The 23,178-nt window shown below is 46.0% G+C and overlaps 1 protein-coding gene across 15 annotated transcripts in view; it reads left to right on the top strand.

Annotated features, from left to right (window-relative positions):
- The window catches only part of LOC118376901 (stAR-related lipid transfer protein 13-like), a 134,949-nt gene that overhangs the window by 7,644 nt on the left and 104,127 nt on the right, over nucleotides 1-23,178 (top strand). The window contains exons 2-4 of one of the 15 annotated variants that reach the window (XM_052521994.1): nucleotides 4,457-6,328; nucleotides 12,286-12,435; nucleotides 15,255-15,425. In XM_052521994.1, coding sequence (XP_052377954.1) covers nucleotides 4,646-6,328; nucleotides 12,286-12,435; nucleotides 15,255-15,425 — 2,004 coding nt within the window. In that variant the 5' untranslated portion in view covers nucleotides 4,457-4,645. Of the gene's footprint in view, nucleotides 1-4,456; nucleotides 6,329-12,285; nucleotides 12,436-12,456; nucleotides 12,476-12,496; nucleotides 12,516-12,536; nucleotides 12,556-12,576; nucleotides 12,596-12,656; nucleotides 12,676-12,696; nucleotides 12,716-12,736; nucleotides 12,756-12,896; nucleotides 12,916-13,056; nucleotides 13,076-13,174; nucleotides 13,194-13,451; nucleotides 13,471-13,695; nucleotides 13,711-13,811; nucleotides 13,831-13,851; nucleotides 13,871-15,254; nucleotides 15,426-23,178 lie in introns of those variants that run through there. The other 14 variants (XM_052522003.1, XM_052522004.1, XM_052522005.1 and 11 more) reach the window with 14 other exon arrangements.

The following is a 23,178-nucleotide window of genomic DNA, read 5'->3' on the forward strand; positions in this document are numbered from 1 at the left end:
ACAGTCCGGTGCCATGGCCGCCGCCTTCCTCTGCTCCGGTGCCCAGTCCAGGCACGACGTCCAGTCCCGCTCCATGGCCGGAGCCTTCCTCTGCGCCGGTGCACAGTCCAGGCACGGCACGGCACGGCGTCCAGTCCCGCTCCATGGTCGGAGCCTTCCTCTGCTCCGGTGCCCAGTCCAGGCACGGCATTCAGCCCGGCTTCATGGCCGGATCCGCGGTCTGAGCGGGTGCTACATCCCACACCGGAGCCACCACTGACGCTAGTTGCCCACCATAACGCGCCCTATCTTGGTTCAGGATTTGTGGGTTCTAATCAATAATCTTTCATTTCACCATACAGATTAACCATACTAATAAATCATAATTCATTACACCATGCAGATCAACCATACTAATCAATGGACTTCTAGCTCTCCATACATACAGAAGGCAAAGTTCTTGTACAGAGAATATGAGGACAGTTGCAAAGGCATTCATGACTGAGTTTAAGCTGTAGCATGACCTCACAGTTGTGGTTAGTGTATCTATCTGTGAAATGTAGGGAATGCAGTTACTGATGTAACTTTGTTATCAGCTTGTTTGGAAAGAGCTGTCTGAGAAAAGCCTCCCTTTGTACCCTGAGACAGATGGGGATCCCTACACAGAGTGGAGTGCTAATGGAATGTGTGTGTGTACAGCTGCTGCTGTCAAGAGTAGCTATATTCCTGTGTGCAGAGATGTCACTGCCATAGTGTCAGAAACGGATCCAGACTTGAACATTGCGACTGCAGCCAGATGTTATGATTCATTGCTAGCAGCTCCTCTCTGGGGCTGTGTTCCAAATGGCACCATATTCCCTCCATAATGCAAAACTTTTGACCAAAGCCCTGTGGACCCTGGTCAAAAGTAGTGTAATGCATAGGAAATAGGGTGCCATTTGGAATGCAGCCTGAATATGAGCTCCGCTGGACTCTGGCTTCACCCTGCTGTACTTAGTTCACTGCTAGTAGGAGAGTCAGAAGGGGAGAGACGAAACACACTTACAAAATACTAGCTTAGTAAATCTGTGCTTAAAGGTAAAGTTATTACTATTCTTTTAGTTGAGATGGATGTGTGTGATGGATCTGAACCCGAGGACAGCAGGCAGTCTTTGAGAAATGTCGCTGTGAGGTGTTTATGACTTGGAACTAATGTTTTTCTTTAGTCCATTTGTATTAATGAAGTATCTTCTCTAATGCAGTATCTTCTATGTATCTTCTCTAATGCATTATCTTCTTTGTATCTTCTCTAATGCAGTATCTTTTAAGTATATTCTCTGATGCAATGTCTTCTCTAATGCAGTGTCTTCTCTAATGCAGTATCTTTTAAGTATATTCTCTGATGCAATGTCTTATCTAATGCAGTGTCTTTTCTAATGCAGTATCTTCTCTAATGCAATATCTTCTCTAATGCAGTGTCTTTTCTAATGCAGTATCTTCTCTAATGTAATATCTTCTCTAATGCAGTGTCTTTTCTAATGCAGTATCTTCTATATTGCTGTATCTTCTCTGTGTCCTCTCTAATGCAGTACCTTATCCGTATCCTCTCCATCCAATGCAGTACCTTATCCGTATCCTCTCCATCCAATGCAGTACCTTATCCGTATCCTCTCCATCCAATGCAGTTCCTTATCCGTATCCTCTCCATCCAATGCAGTACCTTATCCGTATCCTCTCCATGCAATGCTGTATCTTATCTGTATCCTCTCTAATGCTGTATCTTCTCTGTGTCCTCTCTAATGCAGTACCTTATCCGTATCCTCTCCATCCAATGCAGTACCTTATCCGTATCCTCTCCATGCAATGCTGTATCTTATCTGTATCCTCTCTAATGCTGTATCTTCTCTGTGTCCTCTCTAATGCAGTACCTTATCCGTATCCTCTCCATCCAATGCAGTACCTTATCCGTATCCTCTCCATCCAATGCTGTATCTTATCTGTATCCTCTCTAATGCTGTATCTTCTCTGTATCCTCTCTAATGCAGTACCTTATCCGTATCCTCTCCAATGCTGTATCTTCTCTGTATCCTCTCTAATGCAGTACCTTATCCGTATCCTCTCCATCCAATGCTGTATCTTATCTGTATCCTCTCTAATGCTGTATCTTCTCTGTGTCCTCTCTAATGCAGTACCTTATCCGTATCCTCTCCATCCAATGCTGTATCTTATCTGTATCCTCTCCAATGCTGTATCTTCTCTGTATCCTCTCTAATGCAGTACCTTATCCGTATCCTCTCCATCCAATGCTGTATCTTATCTGTATCCTCTCTAATGCTGTATCTTCTCTGTGTCCTCTCTAATGTAGTATCTTATCCGTATCCTCTCTAATGCTGTATCTTATCCGTATCCTCTCTAATGCTGTATCTTATCTGTATCCTCTCTAATGCTGTATCTTCTCTGTGTCCTCTCTAATGCAGTACCTTATCCGTATCCTCTCCATCCAATGCTGTATCTTATCTGTATCCTCTCTAATGCTGTATCTTCTCTGTGTCCTCTCTAATGCTGTATCTTATCCGTATCCTCTCTAATGCTGTATCTTCTCTGTGTCCTCTCTAATGCAGTATCTTATCCGTATCCTCTCTAATGCAGTACCTTATCTGTATCCTCTCCAATGCTGTATCTTATCTGTATCCTCTCCAATGCTGTATCTTCTATATTGCTGTATCTTCTCTGTTTGTTTAATGTTGTAACGTTATCTTCTATCTTTGTTTTGCTGTATCTTCTCTGTATCCTCTCTAATGCAGTACCTAATCCGTATCCTCTCTAATGCAGTACCTAATCCGTATCATCTCTAATGCAGTACCTTATCCGTATCCTCTCTAATGCAGTACCTTATCCGTATCCTCTCCAATGCTGTATCTTCTATATTACTGTATCCTCTCTGTATCCTCTCTAATGCAGTACCTTATCCGTATCCTCTCTAATGCAGTACCTTATCCGTATCCTCTCCAATGCTGTATCTTCTCTGTATCCTCTCCAATGCAGTACCTTATCTGTATCCTCTCCAATGCTGTATCTTCTATATTACTGTATCCTCTCTGTATCCTCTCCAATGCTGTATCTTCTCTGTATCCTCTCCAATGCAGTACCTTATCTGTATCCTCTCCAATGCTGTATCTTCTATATTACTGTATCCTCTCTGTATCCTCTCTAATGCAGTACCTTATCCGTATCCTCTCCAATGCTGTATCTTCTATATTACTGTATCCTCTCTGTATCCTCTCTAATGCAGTACCTTATCCGTATCCTCTCTAATGCAGTACCTTATCCGTATCCTCTCCAATGCTGTATCCTCTCTGTATCCTCTCCAATGCTGTATCTGCTCTGTATCCTCTCTAATGCAGTACCTAATCCGTATCCTCTCCATCCAATGCAGTACCTTATCCGTATCCTCTCTAATGCAGTACCTTATCCGTATCCTCTCCAATGCTGTAGCTTCTCTGTATCCTCTCTAATGCAGTACCTTATCTGTATCCTCTCCAATGCTGTAGCTTCTATATTACTGTATCCTCTCTGTATCCTCTCTAATGCAGTACCTTATCCGTATCCTCTCTAATGCAGTACCTTATCCGTATCCTCTCCAATGCTGTATCTTATCTGTATCCTCTCCAATGCAGTACCTTATCCGTATCCTCTCCAATGCTGTAGCTTCTATATTACTGTATCCTCTCTGTATCCTCTCTAATGCAGTACCTTATCCGTATCCTCTCTAATGCAGTACCTTATCCGTATCCTCTCCAATGCACTACCTTATCTGTATCCTCTCCAATGCTGTAGGTTCTATATTACTGTATCTTCTCTGTATCCTCTCCAATGCTGTATCTTCTCAGTTTTTAATGCTGTATCTTGTCTGTTAGTAATGCTGTATCTTGTCTGTTTTTAATGCTGATTCTTGTCTGTTTTTAATGCTGATTCTTGTCTGTTAGTAATGCTGTATCTTGTCTGTTTTTAATGCTGTATCTTGTCTGTTAGTAATGCTGTATCTTGTCTGTTTTTAATGCTGATTCTTGTCTGTTTTTAATGCTGTATCTTGTCTGTTTTTAATGCTGTATCTTGTCTGTTTTTAATGCTGATTCTTGTCTGTTTTTAATGCTGTATCTTGTCTGTTAGTAATGCTGTATCTTGTCTGTTTTTAATGCTGATTCTTGTCTGTTTTTAATGCTGTATCTTGTCTGTTAGTAATGCTGTATCTTGTCTGTTTTTAATGCTGTATCTTGTCTGTTTTAATGCTGTATCTTGTCTGTTAGTAATGCTGTATCTTGTCTGTTTTTAATGCTGTATCTTGTCTGTTAGTAATGCTGTATCTTGTCTGTTAGTAATGCTGTATCTTGTCTGTTAGTAATGCTGTATCTTGTCTGTTAGTAATGCTGTATCTTGTCTGTTAGTAATGCTGTATCTTGTCTGTTTTTAATGCTGCATCTTCTCTATTTGTTTCAAGTGATCTGCTGTTTGATCTATGTGAAGGTTGGTGTTGCTAAGCCAGGTGATGAGGATGTCTGAGAGGAACATGGCAAATCCATATAGCTCTTTCATCAGTCAGCAGTCCCTCTGGATCTACCTGACCACCAGCCACACCACCAGATTACCTGTTCCCTAGTAACACACTGTAACAGACTGTAGAGACAACATGGACACAGCTCTGATGTTTACTCTTAAGGTGCGACAGTCTCTGGCCATGTCAGCATCACCAGGCAGGACCTTCTCGCCACAGACACAGCCAACGGCACAGACACAGATACAGATACAGAAACAGACACAACCACAGACACCAACACACCAGTCCTCCTCAGACTGTGCTCCAGAGTCTTCTCATGATGACGACAGCTCCACAGAGAGCAGTGAGGATGTCTGTCTGCCAGGACCTCTAAGCCTGGAGCTGTCGAAACTGGAACTAGACAACCAGGACACACCCCAGCAGGACAGGGAGGCTGGTTGTGAATATAACAGTACTGGAGCCCCTGGGATAGAGGGAGATCTAGCTGTTAGTACTGGAGGTCCAGGAGGGCCAGCAGAGTCTGGTTTTGATGTCTCCCCCCTTGACCCTCTAGACCTAGACCAGATCGTCTGTCCCGCGGGTCTAATCAGTGAGCCAGGCAGTGTCACATCACCATCGCCTGATGATGCCAATAACAATGGATTGGATTTACACAGCAGTTCTCCAGAAGCAGCTGAGGACCACTGCCTAGCCTCCAATGTTCCTTCTCCTAGGATAGAGGGAGATGTGGATGTTCTTGCTCCAAGGATAGAGGAAAACCTGGAAGAATCAGGACATACCCTGGATGCTAACCTCTCTGGTCAGCTAGAGGACATCGAGCTGGGGCATACCTCACCCAGGCAGACAGAGACAGACATGGAGCTGGGCCATACCTCACCCAGGCAGACAGAGACAGACATGGAGCTGGGCCATACCTCACCCAGGCAGACAGAGACAGACATGGAGCTGGGCCATACCTCACCCAGGCAGACAGAGACAGACATGGAGCTGGGCCATACCTCACCCAGGCAGACAGAGACAGACATGGAGCTGGAGCATACCTCACCCAGGCAGATGGAGACAGACAGGGAGCTAGAGGAGGAGTCACCCAGGTGGACAGAGGCAGACAGCCAGCCTGAGGACTACTCAGAGGGACCTGTGGAGAACAGACAAGTCCCTACTGATCTGGAACACACAGAAGACAACTATGTCTCCGTCCCTCTAGTCCCAACAGAGAATGGACATATCGCTACCCCTCTGGTCCAATCAGAGACAGAGGTCAGCCACGTCACTATCTCTGTGGTCCAATCAGAGGCTTTTAGCTCCATCCCTTCTCTAGTGGTCAGTGTAGACAACAACATGGATCCCTTCACACATCCCTCCCTTACCCTGGCCCTATTTGAGGCCCCCTTGGCAGGGCTAGGCCTCTGCGATCACCCCTGCATCCTCAAACACAAACCTAGCTCCATCACCTTCTCAGGCTTCACCTGTAGTCCCTCCACCTGCCATTCTAGCACCGACCACAGCGTCTTCATCAAAAACAGCTCTGACTGCAGGGAGTCTTCCTCAGAGAAGGATGATGAAGGTGATGATGAAGATGGGGATGATGAGGACACATTCCCAGAGCTGCTTCAGAGCAGGGAGTTCCTGGTCAGTCGGAGGAGAAGGAGCAGCAGCAGAGACAAAGTAGTTAAGGAGAGAGGATCTATGAGTCCCCAGGCGGAGGCACCAGTCAGCTCTACAACCAACTCTCCAGCCAGCTCCCATCTCTCCTCCTCCTCCAAAAACCAGAACCACAGCGGCTGCGAGGCAGAGACTGAGACCAGCAGCACAGAGGTAGGCTACTGTTTATTGTCATTACAGACACATTTTAGAGCACCAACTGTAAAGATAGTCCCACCTGTATTCCTCACATATTGATGTAATATTCATGTCCACCTAAGGTCAGCTGGTTCAGTAGAGATGTGTTTGAACGTTTATGTCAGGGTTAGGGACTGTGTACTAACTGTAGTTCAACACCATTAGATACAGTATATTAATGTATATGAATCCATCGAATGTTAATATAATCCAGCCTGTTCTCTCAATGAGTGTAACGGTTTTCTAGGTGTGAAGGAGAGTCGGACCAAAATGCAGCGTGTAGATTGCGATCCATGTTTAATGAACACCGTAAACACGAATATACACCAAAACACTACAAAACAAAGAACGTAAATAACGAAACGAAAACCGAAACAGCCTATACTTGTGTCAACTAACACAGCGACAGGAACAAAGACACTAAGGACAATCACCCACAAAACAACCAAAGAATATGGCTGCCTAAATATGGTTCCCAATCAGAGACAACGATAAACACCTGACTCTGATTGAGAACCACTCCAGACAGCCATAGACTCTGCTAGATCACCCCACTAGCTACAATCCCACTATATACCAAAACCCCAAGACAAAACACACCACAATACAAAAACCCCATGCCACACCCTGGCCTGACCCAATACATAAAGATAAACACAAAATACTTCGACCAGGGCGTGACAATGAGGAATTGTGAGTTTCTCCCCCAGGCCGTGTATTTCCTGCCTCTTTGCCAGGGGCCATATGTATCAAGGGTCTCAGAGTAGGAGTGTTGATCTCGTTCTGCCTTATAGATAGATGATAATGAATAAGATTACATTGACAGAGGGGACCTGATCCTAGATGATAATGACTATGATTACATGGACAGAGGGGACCTGATCCTAGATGATAATGAATACGATTACATGGCTGTAACCACATCCCTCTAGGTTTAATGGTAGTTACCAGGCTGTAACCCCATCCCTCCAGGTTTAATGGTAGTTACCAGGCTGTAACCCCATCCCTCTAGGTTTAATGGTAGTTACCAGACTATGAGTGACCCCATCCCTCTAGGTTTAATGGTAGTTACCAGGCTGTAACCCCTTCCCTCTAGGGTTAATGGTAGTTACCAGGCTGTAACCCCATCACTCTAGGTTTAATAGTAGTTACCAGGCTGTAACCCCATCCCTCTAGGTTTAATGGTAGTTACCAGACTATGAGTGACCCCATCCCTCTAGGTTTAATGGTAGTTACCAGGCTGTAACCCCTTCCCTCTAGGGTTAATGGTAGTTACCAGGCTGTAACCCCATCACTCTAGGTTTAATAGTAGTTACCAGGCTGTAACCCCATCCCTCTAGGTTTAATGGTAGTTACCAGGCTGCAACCCCATCCCTCTAGGTTTAATGGTAGTTACCAGGCTGTAACCCCATCCCTCTAGGTTTAATGGTAGTTACCAGGCTGTAACCCCATCCTCTCGGTTTAATGGTAGTTACCAGGCTGTAACCCCATCCCTCTAGGTTTAATGGTAGGTACCAGGCTGAAACCCCATCCCTCTAGGTTTAATGGTAGTTACCAGGCTGTAACCCCTTCCCTCTAGGGTTAATGGTAGTTACCAGGCTGTAACCCCATCCCTCTCGGTTTAATGGTAGTTACCAGGCTGTAACCCCATCCCTCTAGGTTTAATGGTAGGTACCAGGCTGTAACCCCATCCCTCTAGGTTTAATGGTAGTTACCAGGCTGTAACCCCATCCCTCCAGGTTTAATGGTAGTTACCAGGCTGTAACCCCATCCCTCTAGGTTTAATGGTAGTTACCAGACTATGAGTGACCCCATCCCTCTAGGTTTAATGGTAGTTACCAGGCTGTAATCCCTTCCCTCTAGGGTTAATGGTAGTTACCAGGCTGTAACCCCATCACTCTAGGTTTAATAGTAGTTACCAGGCTGTAACCCCATCCCTCTAGGTTTAATGGTAGTTACCAGACTATGAGTGACCCCATCCCTCTAGGTTTAATGGTAGTTACCAGGCTGTAACCCCTTCCCTCTAGGGTTAATGGTAGTTACCAGGCTGTAACCCCATCACTCTAGGTTTAATAGTAGTTACCAGGCTGTAACCCCATCCCTCTAGGTTTAATGGTAGTTACCAGGCTGCAACCCCATCCCTCTAGGTTTAATGGTAGTTACCAGGCTGTAACCCCATCCCTCTAGGTTTAATGGTAGTTACCAGGCTGTAACCCCATCCCTCTCGGTTTAATGGTAGTTACCAGGCTGTAACCCCATCCCTCTAGGTTTAATGGTAGGTACCAGGCTGAAACCCCATCCCTCTAGGTTTAATGGTAGTTACCAGGCTGTAACCCCTTCCCTCTAGGGTTAATGGTAGTTACCAGGCTGTAACCCCATCCCTCTCGGTTTAATGGTAGTTACCAGGCTGTAACCCCATCCCTCTAGGTTTAATGGTAGGTACCAGGCTGTAACCCCATCCCTCTAGGTTTAATGGTAGTTACCAGGCTGTAACCCCATCCCTCTAGGTTTAATGGTAGTTACCAGGCTGTAACCCCATCCCTCTAGGTTTAATGGTAGGTACCAGGCTGTAACCCCATCCCTCTAGGTTTAATGGTAGGTACCAGGCTGTAACCCCATCCCTCTAGGTTTAATGGTAGTTACCAGGCTGTAACCCCATCCCTCTAGGTTTAATGGTAGTTACCAGGCTGTAACCCCATCCCTCTAGGTTTAATGGTAGGTACCAGGCTGTAACCCCATCCCTCTAGGTTTAATGGTAGTTACCAGGCTGTAACCCCATCCCTCTAGGTTTAATAGTAGTTACCAGACTATGAGTGACCCCATCCCTCTAGGTTTAATGGTAGGTACCAGGCTGTAACCCCATCCCTCTAGGTTTAATGGTAGTTACCAGGCTGTAACCCCATCCCTCTAGGTTTAATGGTAGTTACCAGACTATGAGTGACCATCTTCCAAGGTTTACTGACGTCTAAAAATATCTTCTGGATGTTTATGAATCATGTTAACATCTATGGTTTAACATTACAAGTGACATAGACACCAGATCTCTGACAGTGCATAGCTGTCATTCCTCAGTTTTGTAGATAACAACATATAATAGCATCCCTAACCCTGGAGATAAGAAAATACAGTAAAACAGAGGGGAGAGGTTAGGTAGGGAACACTCCCACTGTCTCTGCTGATAGCCCTGGCAGGCTTCACAGGCTGTTTGACACAACACTGGGAATGGGCTGTTTGTGAGCATAAAGGTTGTTTGGGGAAAGGGAGGAGGAATGCTTTAAATACCTGGAATTGGTTTAAACTGTGACCTTGTCAAAAGTTGCACATTAGATAGGAACCAGGGTGCTATTTGGGACGCGACCAGGAGATCTGACAGGCAGCACTCATGTTTGTTCTTCAGGCAGTCCATTTTAACTGCAGCTTTTCATACTAGCCATCTGAGGGCACCATTGCTACATCGCAATCCTGCAAGTAAACCTATTCTCTCTCTCTCTCTCTCTCTCTCTCTCTCTCTCTCTCTCTCTCTCTCTCTCTCTCTCTCTCTCTCTCTCTCTCTCTCTCTCTCTCTCTCTCTCTCTCTCTGTGCCTCAATCAGTTGGTTATTGTATGTTTGTGTATACTGTAAAAAGACACATGTTTTCTACTGGTGTGACTGTTCTCACCAGGCGATAGACCTGGGAACATAGCGGGTAACTCCTAGAAAGTTAGGAGAGACTGGGTTTTAAGTTAGGAGACACTTGGTTTTAAGTTGGGAGAGACTGGGTTTTAAGTTAGGAGAGACTGGGTTTTAAGTTAGGAGAGACTGGGTTTTAAGTTAGGAGAGACTGGGTTTTAAGTTGGGAGAGACTGGGTTTTAAGTTGGGAGAGACTGGGTTTTAAGTTAGGAGAGACTGGGTTTTAAGTTAGGAGAGAATGGGTTTTAAGTTAGGAGAGACTGGGTTTTAAGTTAGGAGAGAATGGGTTTTAAGTTAGGAGAGACTGGGTTTTAAGTTAGGAGAGAATGGGTTTTAAGTTAGGAGAGAATGGGTTTTAAGTTAGGAGAGAATGGGTTTTAAGTTAGGAGAGAATGAGTTTTAAGTTAGGAGAGACTGGGTGCCTAGCCGTTGTGCCCTTTCACATGCCTCCCTGCTCAAACTCTAACCCAGTCATCTCCAGTCCTCTCCCTGACTGGTGATCTGTACCTCTCTCAGTGGGTGGTACGGTCCAGGCACGGTGCCCAGAGCTCACGCACTTAACTCCTCATTACCATGTCAAAGACCCAGCCTTGGGGTTTACAATGTGGCCAATTTGCCCTGATGAAGTTATCGTCCCTCTCACATTTAGCTATCTTCCTGAAGATAACACTACTCATACCGGCAGCATTGCCATGGTATCAGTGTTTCTCACTATTGATGGGGCCAGAGAATGGAGGAGAAAGGAATCATGGGTAGTGTCTCTCTCAGCTTCAAGCCTCTGGAATTCCACTCATTCTGAGGAAAAGTGTTCGCATTCCGAGGCAGGCAGGCAGCACTGTGTGTGGCTGTCAGAGAGAATGGAGACAGTGGGAGACAGTGTGTTGTAGTGTGCTCCAGATATAGCACAGAGAGACAGACTGAGGAGTTTCCCCTGTCAGAGATCAACCAGCTGACCTTAGGTGGACGGACTTCTGCTCTGATCACTAGCACCCTACTGGTAACATCTTTGTGTGGTCGGAACTCTCTAGAGGAATTAACACCTCTAGTTCCCTGTCACTACATTGATTGTTGTTTCCCACCAATTGTATTTCCTATATTTTTTTGTTTATTCCCATTTTGTTTTCATTTTGATGAAGGCCATTGACGGCCAAAACGTCATGGCTTTAACTTGAACTAGAATAAAAAAGGATCAAGATTTTAATTGAGAGGGAAAGTCGTTCCTATATACTGTATGTTGTGAGTGTGCCTCTGCCTTTACATTGAAGAAGGAAGAACAGGAAGCCAATGGGAGGGTCACACCCATCTCCACCCAAGGAGCCTGTGGCTCAGACACCAGCACTACCGTAGCACTGCTAGAGAACACAACCCTCAATAGGATGATTGTTAAGAGGAAAGGGGTTTTAATGCAGCATGGAGAAAGAACTGGGGGCACAGGGACTCCTGGGGGCCCTAACAGACAGAACACAGAGCCGGGGGCCAGGGACTTCTAGGGGCCAGGGGCTCCAACAGACAGACAGACACACTCAGAACACAGACGACAGTTCCACAGTTTAATTCCAGGAAATGAATGAATGGCTTTGTGTCGGCTGCTTGTCTTCTGAGTCACACCGTTGCGCAACAAGGGTCTCAAAGAGAGAGAGAGATCGTAACCTCCAGATCCTCTAACACAGCTCATGTTTGTCTCTGGATGCATCCCAAATGACACCCTATTGCATATGGGCCCTGGTCAAAAGTAGTGCACTATAAAGGGACCAGGGTGCCCTTTTCCACACATCCAGAGACAAACATGAGCTGTGTTAGAGGATCTGGACTGGAGGTTAAGGTCTGTGTTATGACGTGATGGCTGCTGAGAACTAGGTGGTGAAGCTATCACATTTCCCTCTATGGTGGTCTGTACTGTTTACTGCTGTTAACTTTCACTCTGACATTTATAAAAGTATTGTATTGCTCCTCTAATGATCTCTTAAATGTATTTAGAGTTTTTAGTTGTCACCTGGTGCTCATAACCTTCTCCTACTGTCTGAACTGTTTCAATGTTATTATCCAGAGAATTCAATGGTAACTCTCTGAATGATCTTATTTAGTTCCTGTCCAACTACGGAGTAGTGATTGTTGTGGTTCTCACTCATTTACCTTTGTTTCTGATAACTGCATGCTCCAGTTTAGTACATGGTGTCACAAAAGTCTGTTTCTGCAGGCTTTATAGGTTTCTCCAGTGTTATCTAATCACACACTCTTCCCCCTGCCTTTCTCTTCCCCCAGGAGTCTCCCCTGGTCCAGCCTCAGACCCCGTGGTGTGAGTCTATGAGCCAGCTGATGAGGAAACTGGACCAGCTCAACCTGGACATAGAGGAGGCTCTGAGTGCATCATCCTCCCCCTCGGACACACCCTGCACCGCACGCAGACAACAGGTCAGTCACACACACACCCTGCACCGCACGCAGACAACAGGTCAGTCACACACACACCCTGCACCGCACGCAGACAACAGGTCAGTCACACACACACCCTGCACCGCACGCAGACAACAGGTCAGTCACACACACACCCTGCACCGCACGCAGACAACAGGTCAGTCACACACACACCCTGCACCGCACGCAGACAACAGATCAGTCACACACACACCCTGCACCGCACGCAGACAACAGGTCAGTCACACACACACCCTGCACCGCACGCAGACAACAGGTCAGTCACACACACACCCTGCACCGCACGCAGACAACAGGTCAGTCACACACACATCATGCACCGCACGCAGACAACAGGTCAGTCACACACACACCCTGCACTGCACACAGACAACAGGTCAGTCACACACACACCCTGCACTGCACGCAGACAACAGGTCAGTCACACACACACCCTGCACCGCACGCAGACAACAGGTCAGTCACACACACACCCTGCACTGCACACAGACAACAGGTCAGTCACACACACACCCTGCACTGCACACAGACAACAGGTCAGTCACACACACACCCTGCACTGCACGCAGACAACAGGTCAGTCACACACACACCCTGCACCGCACGCAGACAACAGGTCAGTCACACACACATCATGCACCGCACGCAGACAACAGGTCAGTCACACACACCCTGCACTGCACACAGACAACAGGTCAGTCACACACACACCCTGCACCGCACGCAGACAACAGGTCAGTCACACACACATCATGCACCGCACGCAGACAACAGGTCAGTCACACACACATCATGCACCGCACGCAGACAACAGGTCAGTCACACACACATCATGCACCGCACGCAGACAACAGGTCAGTCACACACACATCATGCACACGCAGACAACAGGTCAGTCACACACACATCATGCACCGCACGCAGACAACAGGTCAGTCACACACACACCCTGCACTGCACACAGACAACAGGTCAGTCACACACACACCCTGCACCGCACGCAGACAACAGGTCAGTCACACACACATCATGCACTGCACGCAGACAACAGGTCAGTCACACACACACCATGCACCGCACGCAGACAACAGGTCAGTCACACACACATCATGCACCGCACGCAGACAACAGGTCAGTCACACACACACCCTGCACTGCACACAGACAACAGGTCAGTCACACACACACCCTGCACTGCACGCAGACAACAGGTCAGTCACACACACATCCTGCACCGCACGCAGACAACAGGTCAGTCACACACACACCCCGCACTGCACACAGACAACAGGTCAGTCACACACACACCCTGCACTGCACGCAGACAACAGGTCAGTCACACACACACCCTGCACCGCACGCAGACAACAGGTCAGTCACACACACACCCTGCACCGCACGCAGACAACAGGTCAGTCACACACACACCCTGCACTGCACACAGACAGACAGCAGGTGACTTGACCATGTTAATTGAAATGCGAGCCATGTACTGACCAGTGGTACAAATGGGAAATGTATACATTCTTCTGCAGCCTATCATGATGCCACATGCTTTTTCATGCTCTCTGCTGTCTATAATCAATTTACTGAGCTTTGTGAAGAGGAAATCCCGATGGATTATTGTTATAGTCATTCAACAGGTGTCTAACAAGACTATAAGTCCATGCTGCTATATCATGTACTGTCCATTACACATACATTCACCTAGCTAAGCCCCTGACCCAGACAGAGAGAAGACTAGACTCAGGATCAGTCCCAAATGGCAACCTATTCCCTTTATAGTGCACTACTGTTGACCAGAGCCCTATGGGTGCCATTTGGGACGCATGCCTCAGAAGCCTGTAGGTCTGGGAAGGACTGTTCCGTCATAAGCCTTAGGATAACTGTGATATATGTTGATATACATACAGTTTGTTGTCATACAGTGGAAGCTGTCTGTCTGGAACACTATGGCCATTGTCAGGCTGTCTTTGATTTCACTTCTCTGACTGCTGCTGGCATCCATTTTATGATGTGAGAGGAGGGAGCTGGCTGTTAGAAAAGCTGTTATAGTATGTAGTGTGTCTAGCAGTAGTCTGGCCAGGTTGGTGAGAGACAGACAGACAGACAGCCATTGTGTAGAGATGTTGTTACCGGGACCTTGTAGCTCTGGTCCTACACAAGACTCCTCTCCTGGAGGCTTGCATCATGACATAGCCCAGCAGTCAGTTAGCAGAGGGCAACAACAGACTGCATGGTTCTGTATGTGATCAGCACAGAGGTCTTGTTGTGTGGGTAGAGGAGGTTGTTTGTATGATTGAGCACGTTAGGAATGGTTACAGAGTGGATTGCAGAGGGGCACATGCCTGCAGGCATCAAATCAACAGCCATAACACACATTCACTGAGACAGCTTTAACTAACAGCCAGCCGCTGGTGGAGGAGATCACACAACGTCTTTACTAGGGGGAGTTGACAAGGTCCTTTGTCCTTTCAAAGAACGATTAACACATGATACAGGCTGCCTTGTCACTATCTGTTACTGTCTGTCCAATAGAACTGGAACTGAAGACTGCGTTCCCTGCCGCTGACCATCCCAGAGACAGACAGACAGACAGACAGACAGACAGACAGACAGACAGACAGACAGACAGACAGACAGACAGACAGACAGACAGACAGACAGACAGACAGACTGACTGACTGACTGACTGACTGACTGACTGACTGACTGACTGACTGACTGACTGACTGACTGACTGACTGACTGACTGAGATCCAGTGTTGATAGTTGTTGTTGTGCTGTTATTGCAGTATGGAGCTATGTCTGGGACGGCAGTAAACCAATCTCTTAACGAGGAGGACAGTACACTGCTGCAGCGAGGGGAACCAGATACAGAAGAATGTCTCAGACAGGACCAACACAAGACCTTGGCCCCTAGTAGCTCAGCCGAAGGAACCAGAGCCAGGACCAAGAAGACAGTCGTAAGTTCCTATCAGAGTCTCCCTCCTCCTCTCGACTCCTGCATGCTCTGTGCCTGTCTGTCTGGGTCTGGGTGAAACCATGTGGTATAGATATCATCAGATAGCTCTCACTTTACATACAGTGCCTTCGGAAAGTATTCATACTCCTTGACTTATTTCACATTTTGTTGTGTTACAGCCTGAATTCAAAATAGATAACATAGATATGTTTCCCACCCACATACACACAATAGCCGATAATGACAAAGTCAAAATATGTAAAAAAAAAACACTTTTGCAAATCTATTTAAAAAAGTATTCACGTAAGTATTTACAACCCCTAAGTCAATACATGTTTGAATCACCTTTGGCAGTGATTACAGCTGTGAGTCTATCTGGGTAAGTCTCTAAGAGCTTTCCTCACCTAGATTGTACAATATTTGCATATTATACTTTTTTAAATTCTTCAAGCTTTGTCAAGTTGGTTGTTGATCATTGATGGAAAACCCTTTCCAAGTCTTGCCATAGATTTTCAAGCCGATTTAAGTCAAAACTGTAACTAGGCCACTCATGAATATTCAATGTCATCTTGGTAAGCAACTCCAGTGTATATTTGGCCTTGTATTTTAGGTTTTGTCCTGCTGAAAGGTGAATTTGTCTCCCACTGTATGTTAGAAAGCAGTTTGAACCAGGTTTTCCTCAAAGATTTTGCCTGTGCTTATCTCTATTTTGTTTATTTTTGTCCTAAAAAAAACTCCATCGCCGATGACAAGCATACCCATAACACGATGCAGCCACCACCATGCTTGCAAATATAAAGAGTGGTACTCAGTGATGTGTTGTGTTGGTTTTGCCCCAAACATAACACTTTGTATTCAGGACATAAAGTGAATTTCTTTGCCACATTTTTTGCAGTTTTACTTTAGTGTCTTACTGTGTAAAAGTTAAATAAGATAAAAATATTACAAACAGGATGCATGTTTTGTAATATTTGTATTCTGTGCATGCTTCCTTCTTTTCACATTTAGGTTAATATTGTGGAGTAACTACAGTACAATGTTGTTGATCCATCCTCAATTTTCTCCTTTCACAGCCATTAAACTCTGTAACTGCTTTAAATTCACCATTGGCCTCATGGTGAAATCTCTGAGTGGTTTCCTTACTCTCTGGCAACTGAGTTAGGAAGGACACCTGTATCTTTGTAGTGACTGGGTGTATTGATAGACCATACAAGTGTAATTAATAACTTCACCATGCTCAATAGGTGGCCTTCTTTGCGAGGCATTGGAAAACCTCCCTGGTCTTTGTCGTTGAATCTGTGTTTGAAATTCAACTGTGGGACCTTACAGATAATTGTATCTGTGGGGTACAGAGATGGGGTAGTCATTCAAATATCATGCTAAACACCATTATTGCACACAGAGTGAGTCCATGCAAGTTACTATGTGACTTGTTAAGCACATATTTAGTCTTGAACTTATTTAGGCTTGGAATAACAAAGGGGTTGAATACTTATCCACTCAAGACATTTCAGCTTTACTTTTTTATATGAATTTGTAAAAAGTTCTACAAAAATAATTCTGCTTTGACATTATGGGGTATTATGTGTCGGCCAGTGACACAACATCTGAATTGAATACATTGTATATTCAGGCTGCCTTCAGCTAGCTACAGAAAGAGAGACTTTCTCTCTACTAATGTAAACAACGTTCCTCTTATTAGCTGGGAAATGTAATTCATGAACTAAGGATGGCAGCAAGCATTAACGTTTTAAGTGATATACTGTACGTATTATTTTTGTCCAGATGGGATAAGGCAGTATTCAGTGTGATGGCGATTGCGTCATCTGTGGACCTGTTGGGACGGTATGCAAACTGAAGTGGGTCTAGGGTGACCGGTAAGGTGGCGGTGATATAATCCTTGACTAGCCTCTCAAAGCACATCATGATGACAGAAGTGAGTGCTACGGGGCGGTAGTCATTTAGTTCAGTTATCTTTGCCTTCTTGGGTACAGGGACAATGGTAGCCATCTTGAAGCATGTGGGGACAACAGAATGTGATATGGAGCGATTGAATATGTCTGTTCACACACCAGCCAGCTGATCTGCGCATTCACAGAGTTCAAGTAACAGACACATCTCAACATCAACTGTTCAGAGGAGACTGCGTGAATCAGGCCTTCATGGTCAAATTGCTGCAAACAAACTACTACTAAAGGACACCAATAGAAGACGAGACTTGCTTGGGCCAAGAAACACGAGCAATGGACATTAGACTGGTGGAAATCTGTCCTTTGGTCTTATGAGTCCAAATTTGAGATTTTGGGTTCCATCCGCCATGTCTTTGTGAGATGCAGAGTAGGTGAACGGATGATCTCTGCATTTGTGGTTCCCACAGTGAAGCATGGAGGAGGAGGTGTGATGGTGTGGGGGTGCTTTGCTGGTGACACTATAGGTGATTTATTTAAAATTCACACTTATCATGGCTACCACAGCATTCTGCTGCAATACACCATCCCATCTGGTTTGCTCTAAGTCGGACTATCATTTGTTTTTCAACAAGACAATGACCCAACACACCTCCAGACTGTGTAATGCTAATTTGACCAAGAAGGAGAATGATGGAGTGCTGCATCAGATGACCTAGCCTCAACAATCATCCGACCTCAACCCAATTGAGATGGTTTGGGATGAGTTGGACCGCAGAGTGAAGGAAAATCAGCCAACAAGTGCTCAACAAATGTGGGAACTCTTTCAAGACTGTTGGAAAAGCAGTCCTGGTGAAGCTGGTTGAGATGCGTAGCACTCACATGTGTAGCCATGAAGTGCTTTGAAAGGCTAGTCATGGCTCACATTAACAATATTATCCCAGAAACCCTAGACCCACTCCAATTTGCATACCGCCCCAACAGATCCACAGATGATGCAATCTCTATTGCACTCCACGCTGCCCTTTCCCACCTGGACACAAGGAATGCGCAAGAATGCTATTCATTGACTACAGCTCAGCATTCAATACCGTAGTACCCTCTAAGCTCATCACAAAGCTATGGGCCCCGGGACTAAACACCTCCCTCTGCAACTGGTTCCTGGACATCCTGACGGGCTGCCCCAGGTGGTCAGGGTAGGAAACAACACATCCGCAACGCTGATCCTCAACATAGGGGCCCCTCAGGGGTGCATGCTCAGTCCCCTCTGTACTCCCTGTTCACCCATGACTGCATGGCCAGGCACGACTCCAACACCATCATCAAGTTTGCCAACGACACAACAGTGGTAGGGATGATCACCAACAATGATGAGACAGCCTGTAGGAAGGAGGTCAGAGACCTGGCCATGTAGTACAAGGACAACATCCTCTCCCTCAACGTGATTAAGACAAAGGAGATGATTGTGGACTACAGCAAAAAGGAGGACCGAGCACGCCCCCATTCTCATTGAACGGGGCTGTCGTGGATCAGGTTGAGAGCTTCAAGTTGCTTGGAGTCTGCATCAACAACAAACTATCATGGTCCAAACACACCAAGACAGTCGTGAAGATGGCACGACAAAACCTATTCCCCCTCAGGAGACTGAAAATATTTGGCACGGGTCCTCAGATCCTCAAAACGTTATACAGCTGCATCAGCGAGAGCATCCTGATTGGTTGCATCACTGCCTGGTATGGCAACTGCTCGGCCTCCGACCGCAAGGCACTAAAGAGGGTAGTGCGTACGGCCCAGTACATCACTGGGGCTAAGCTTCCTGCCATCCAGGACCTCTATATCAGGCAGTGTCAACATTTTTAAAGACTCCAGTCACCCTAGTCATAGACTGTTCTCTCTGCTACCGCACGACAAGCTGTACCGGAGCGCCAAGTCTAGGTCCAAGAGACTTCTTAACAGCTACACCAAAGCCATAAGACTCCTGAACAGCTAATCAAATGGCTACCCAGACTATTTGCACCCCCCACACACTCTGCATTTACACTGCTGCTACTCCCTGGTTATTATCTATGCATAGTCAATCAAATTTCAATCAAATTGATTCATAAAGCCATTTTTACATCAGCCAGTGTGTGTGTGTGTGTGTGTGTGTGTGTGTGTGTGTGTGTGTGTGTGTGTGTGTGTGTGTGTGTGTGTGTGTGTGTGTGTGTGTGTGTGTGTGTGTGTGTGTGTGTGTGTGTGTGTGTGTGTGCGCGTGCCAGGCTCTATAACACTGACCTCGGGTCAGGGTTAATGATAAGCCCAGGATTACTTCCCCACAAGCCCCAGGCTGACTCCAGGATCTAGACCACCCCTAACACATGCATACACCCCTTGTCCTCTTACATGAGGGTTTTGGAGTGGGTGTGAAAGCAGCGGAGAGAGAGAATGTGATGTTAGAGTCTGAGCTGCTGCTGTCATGATGAGGGGCTCAGAATAACCTGACCACGGTAACTAATTACTGTCATGTGACTGGAAGGTTATGAGTTGATAGAGAGGCTGCGACCCAAATTACACCCTATTCTCTATATTGTGCACTACTTTTAACCAAAAGGTTTTATGACCAAAAAAAGTGCACTATATAGGGAATAGGGTGCCATTAGGAACACATGCAGAATGTTTGGAGTCATTGTTTATCATGATGTTGTTATGGAAGTTCCCCCTGACCCTGCCTGTCTCTAGGTTAGGGTCACCATTTTTCAATTGGTTTCAACATGATATAATGGGTCCTATGTGTAGCTGGTGTAGAGAGTCAGGCACAGGACAGCAGATATGAGTAATCAACATACTTTTACTCAAAATGTCAAATATACAAAGTAACAAATACACGCACACCATGACAGACTGAAAATACAATAAACAATCACTCACAAAACAACATGGGGGAACAGAGGGTTAAATAATGAACAAGTCATTGTAGGATTGAAACCAGGTGTGTAAAACAAAGACAAAACAAATGGAAAATGGAAAGTGGATCGGTGGCGGCTAGAAGGCCGGTGACGTCGACTGCCGTACAACGCCCGAACCATGAGAGGAACCGACATCGGCGGAGGTCGTGACACATGACCCCTGTTGTATTGACATGCAGATTCCTGTCCACAATGGTTAGCTAGTTGGAAAGGGTAATTCATTCCTAACATTCTGGTTCCAACTCCACCTGCACCCACTGCGTAGTGACTGTGAGGTATCTGTTCTGTGTTTGATGCTTGAGGGTGAGACCATCAGGTATGTTTCCGGTGTTTAAATGTTCTGCAGCACATGTGTTCCTGTGTGTCTCAACATGACTGCAGCCACTGCATTCCTGAGACCTTACACTTCAAATAGAGAAAAGTTCCTCCTCAGAACCTGGCAGGACAGAGCTGGTCTGATGGTCCTGGCAGACATAGGGTCAAAGCATCAAAAGACCCACAGACAGACACAAATCCAGAAAGGCAGCAGTGACAGGTGTTATAGTGTCTGTCCAGGGGTTGGATAGAGGAGGCAAAGGATGAGGCTGGTCTACTGCTTTACTGGTCTACTGATCTACTAGTCTACTAGTCTACTGGCTAGTCTACTGGTCTACTGGCTGGTCTACTGGTCTACTGGCTGGTCTACTGGTTGGTCTACTGACTGGTCTACTGGTCTACTGGCTGGTCTACTGACTGGTCTACTGGTCTACTGGCTGGTCTACTGGTCTTCTGATCTACTAGTCTACTGGCTGGTCTACTGGTCTATTGGCTGGTCTACTGGTTGGACTACTGACTGGTCTACTGGTCTACTGGCTAGTCTACTGGCTGGTCTACTGGTCTACTGGCTGGTCTACTGGTCTACTGGCTAGTTTACTGGTCTACTGGTCTACTGGCTGGTCTACTGACTGGTCTACTGGCCTACTTACTGGTCTACTGGTCTACTGGTCTACTGGCTGGTACACTGGTCTACTGGTGCCTACTGGCTGGTCTACTGGCCTAGTGGCTGATCTATTGAGACCACATCTGACGAGGAGCAGAGCAGACGCCCAATGATCTCTTTCTATCCCTTATTTTTTCTTAGACTTTGAGTAAAACTAGGGTTATTTTCCCAGGGACATAGATTGTAGGTCTGAGGTTTTATTTTACAACCGAGACAACTATCTGAATGTTGTGGAGAGAGATGGATTCAGTCCTGTGAGTTCAGCCCATAGTTACGTGTTATGAGTTAGGGGTTGTGGCTCATGGCTATGCCTTGGCGTAGAGGCCTAGAGGAAGTCTCTGGAGATATGCTGTTAGAAGTCACAGAAGAGTAATGGCCATGGAGAGACCTCATCCATCCTACCCTGCCCTGAGCTATGATGAGAGGCCTGGATCGTTACATATAGCTGCATCCCACATGACAACTCATTCCCAATATAGTGCGTTACATTTGACTTGGGCCCATTGGGCTCTGACCAAAGTAGTGCACTATGTAAGGAATATGGTGCCATTTTGGAGGCAACCATATACAACTATAGGTCTGGTTATATAATATCAGTCATGGGTTTGGGGTTCTCTGTCTTTCTCTGTGAACAAATGTGATTCAGGTTAGTCGCGCATGCCAATGAAACACAATGAATGATTGGTGGGGTAACCTCAGACTTCACTTTGTGGGGTTGGGTGTGTTCAGGACTATTAAATCCATCCCAAATGCAACCCTATTCCCTGTATAGTGCACTACATTTGCCATTTTGGATGCATCCTAGACAGACAACAGGGCTCTGTGTTGGGTTGAGAGTGTACTCTACATAGACCACAGGGCTCTGTGTTGGGTTGAGAGTGTACTCTACATAGACCACAGGGGGGAAGGGGGGGAGTTGAGAAACGCAGGGAAAAGTCAAACACAAATGTCAACGTTGTTCACAGGGGATGTAAAGAAATGCATGATGGGGATTATGTAATTCCTTACAGATCTCGTATGAGCTTTGTACGGCATCCCATTGCCAACTACAATGTATAACAGCATCTCAGAGAGTACTATTAGAAAGCATGGACATGTCCCATAGTCTGTTAGGAATGTTCTCCACTTGTTTTGTCTGAACGAGTTGATTTATTTAGTCACTGCAGTAGACAGGTAGACCAGACCAGTTATCAATCACTAAAGACCAGACATGTCAGTCCATATAAAAATCTTGGTTGTTGTAGCAGAGGTAGCTTCCTGATAGGGCTGTCTTCTTTCTGTGTCTTGTCACCTGACCCCTGACCTCTAACCCATAACCCGACGTGGTGATTGCTCAGAACTGAAGCGGTGTGGTATAACCTTAGAGATAGACGACTCTAGAGCCCAAAGGCCTGTTTTAGCTTGAGCAGTGCTATTGAGGACTTTCAACATTTTGACGGTGTTAGCTGGGAGAGACTTCCTGGGGGTTAAGGAAGGATCACATAATTCCATACAGGTTACCTGGAGGGATCAGCCAATGCATTAGAGTCATGAGGAAACATTCCATAACTGCAGGTGTCAGTAAATAGCCAACCATGGCTTCATACCTGTTCAAACAACACTCTCCAGGTGGCAGTGTGCACCCTTTGTTTGTTTGACAACTCATAGTAGAAGAAAATCTACTACTTCAAAATGGAGATGGCCTCAATGGTGCGATGCCCATGCTCTCACAGATGCCACAATGGGACATATCCAATGATGCAATGTCTTTCTAGGTCCATGGGTATAACTAAACCAGTGAAGAGGAAAATGGAAGGACACTAACATGACTTTATCCGGGCTGTCGAGTGACAGAAATAAGTCTAGGACAGTCTTTGAAGCCCTTTGAGTAAAGGACAAACTGGTATCTCCATTGGGGCCATTCAGTCAGTTCTAGTAGGCTAA

Source organism: Oncorhynchus keta, chromosome 1 (assembly GCF_023373465.1).
Source record: "Oncorhynchus keta strain PuntledgeMale-10-30-2019 chromosome 1, Oket_V2, whole genome shotgun sequence".
Lineage (NCBI taxonomy): Eukaryota > Metazoa > Chordata > Actinopteri > Salmoniformes > Salmonidae > Oncorhynchus > Oncorhynchus keta.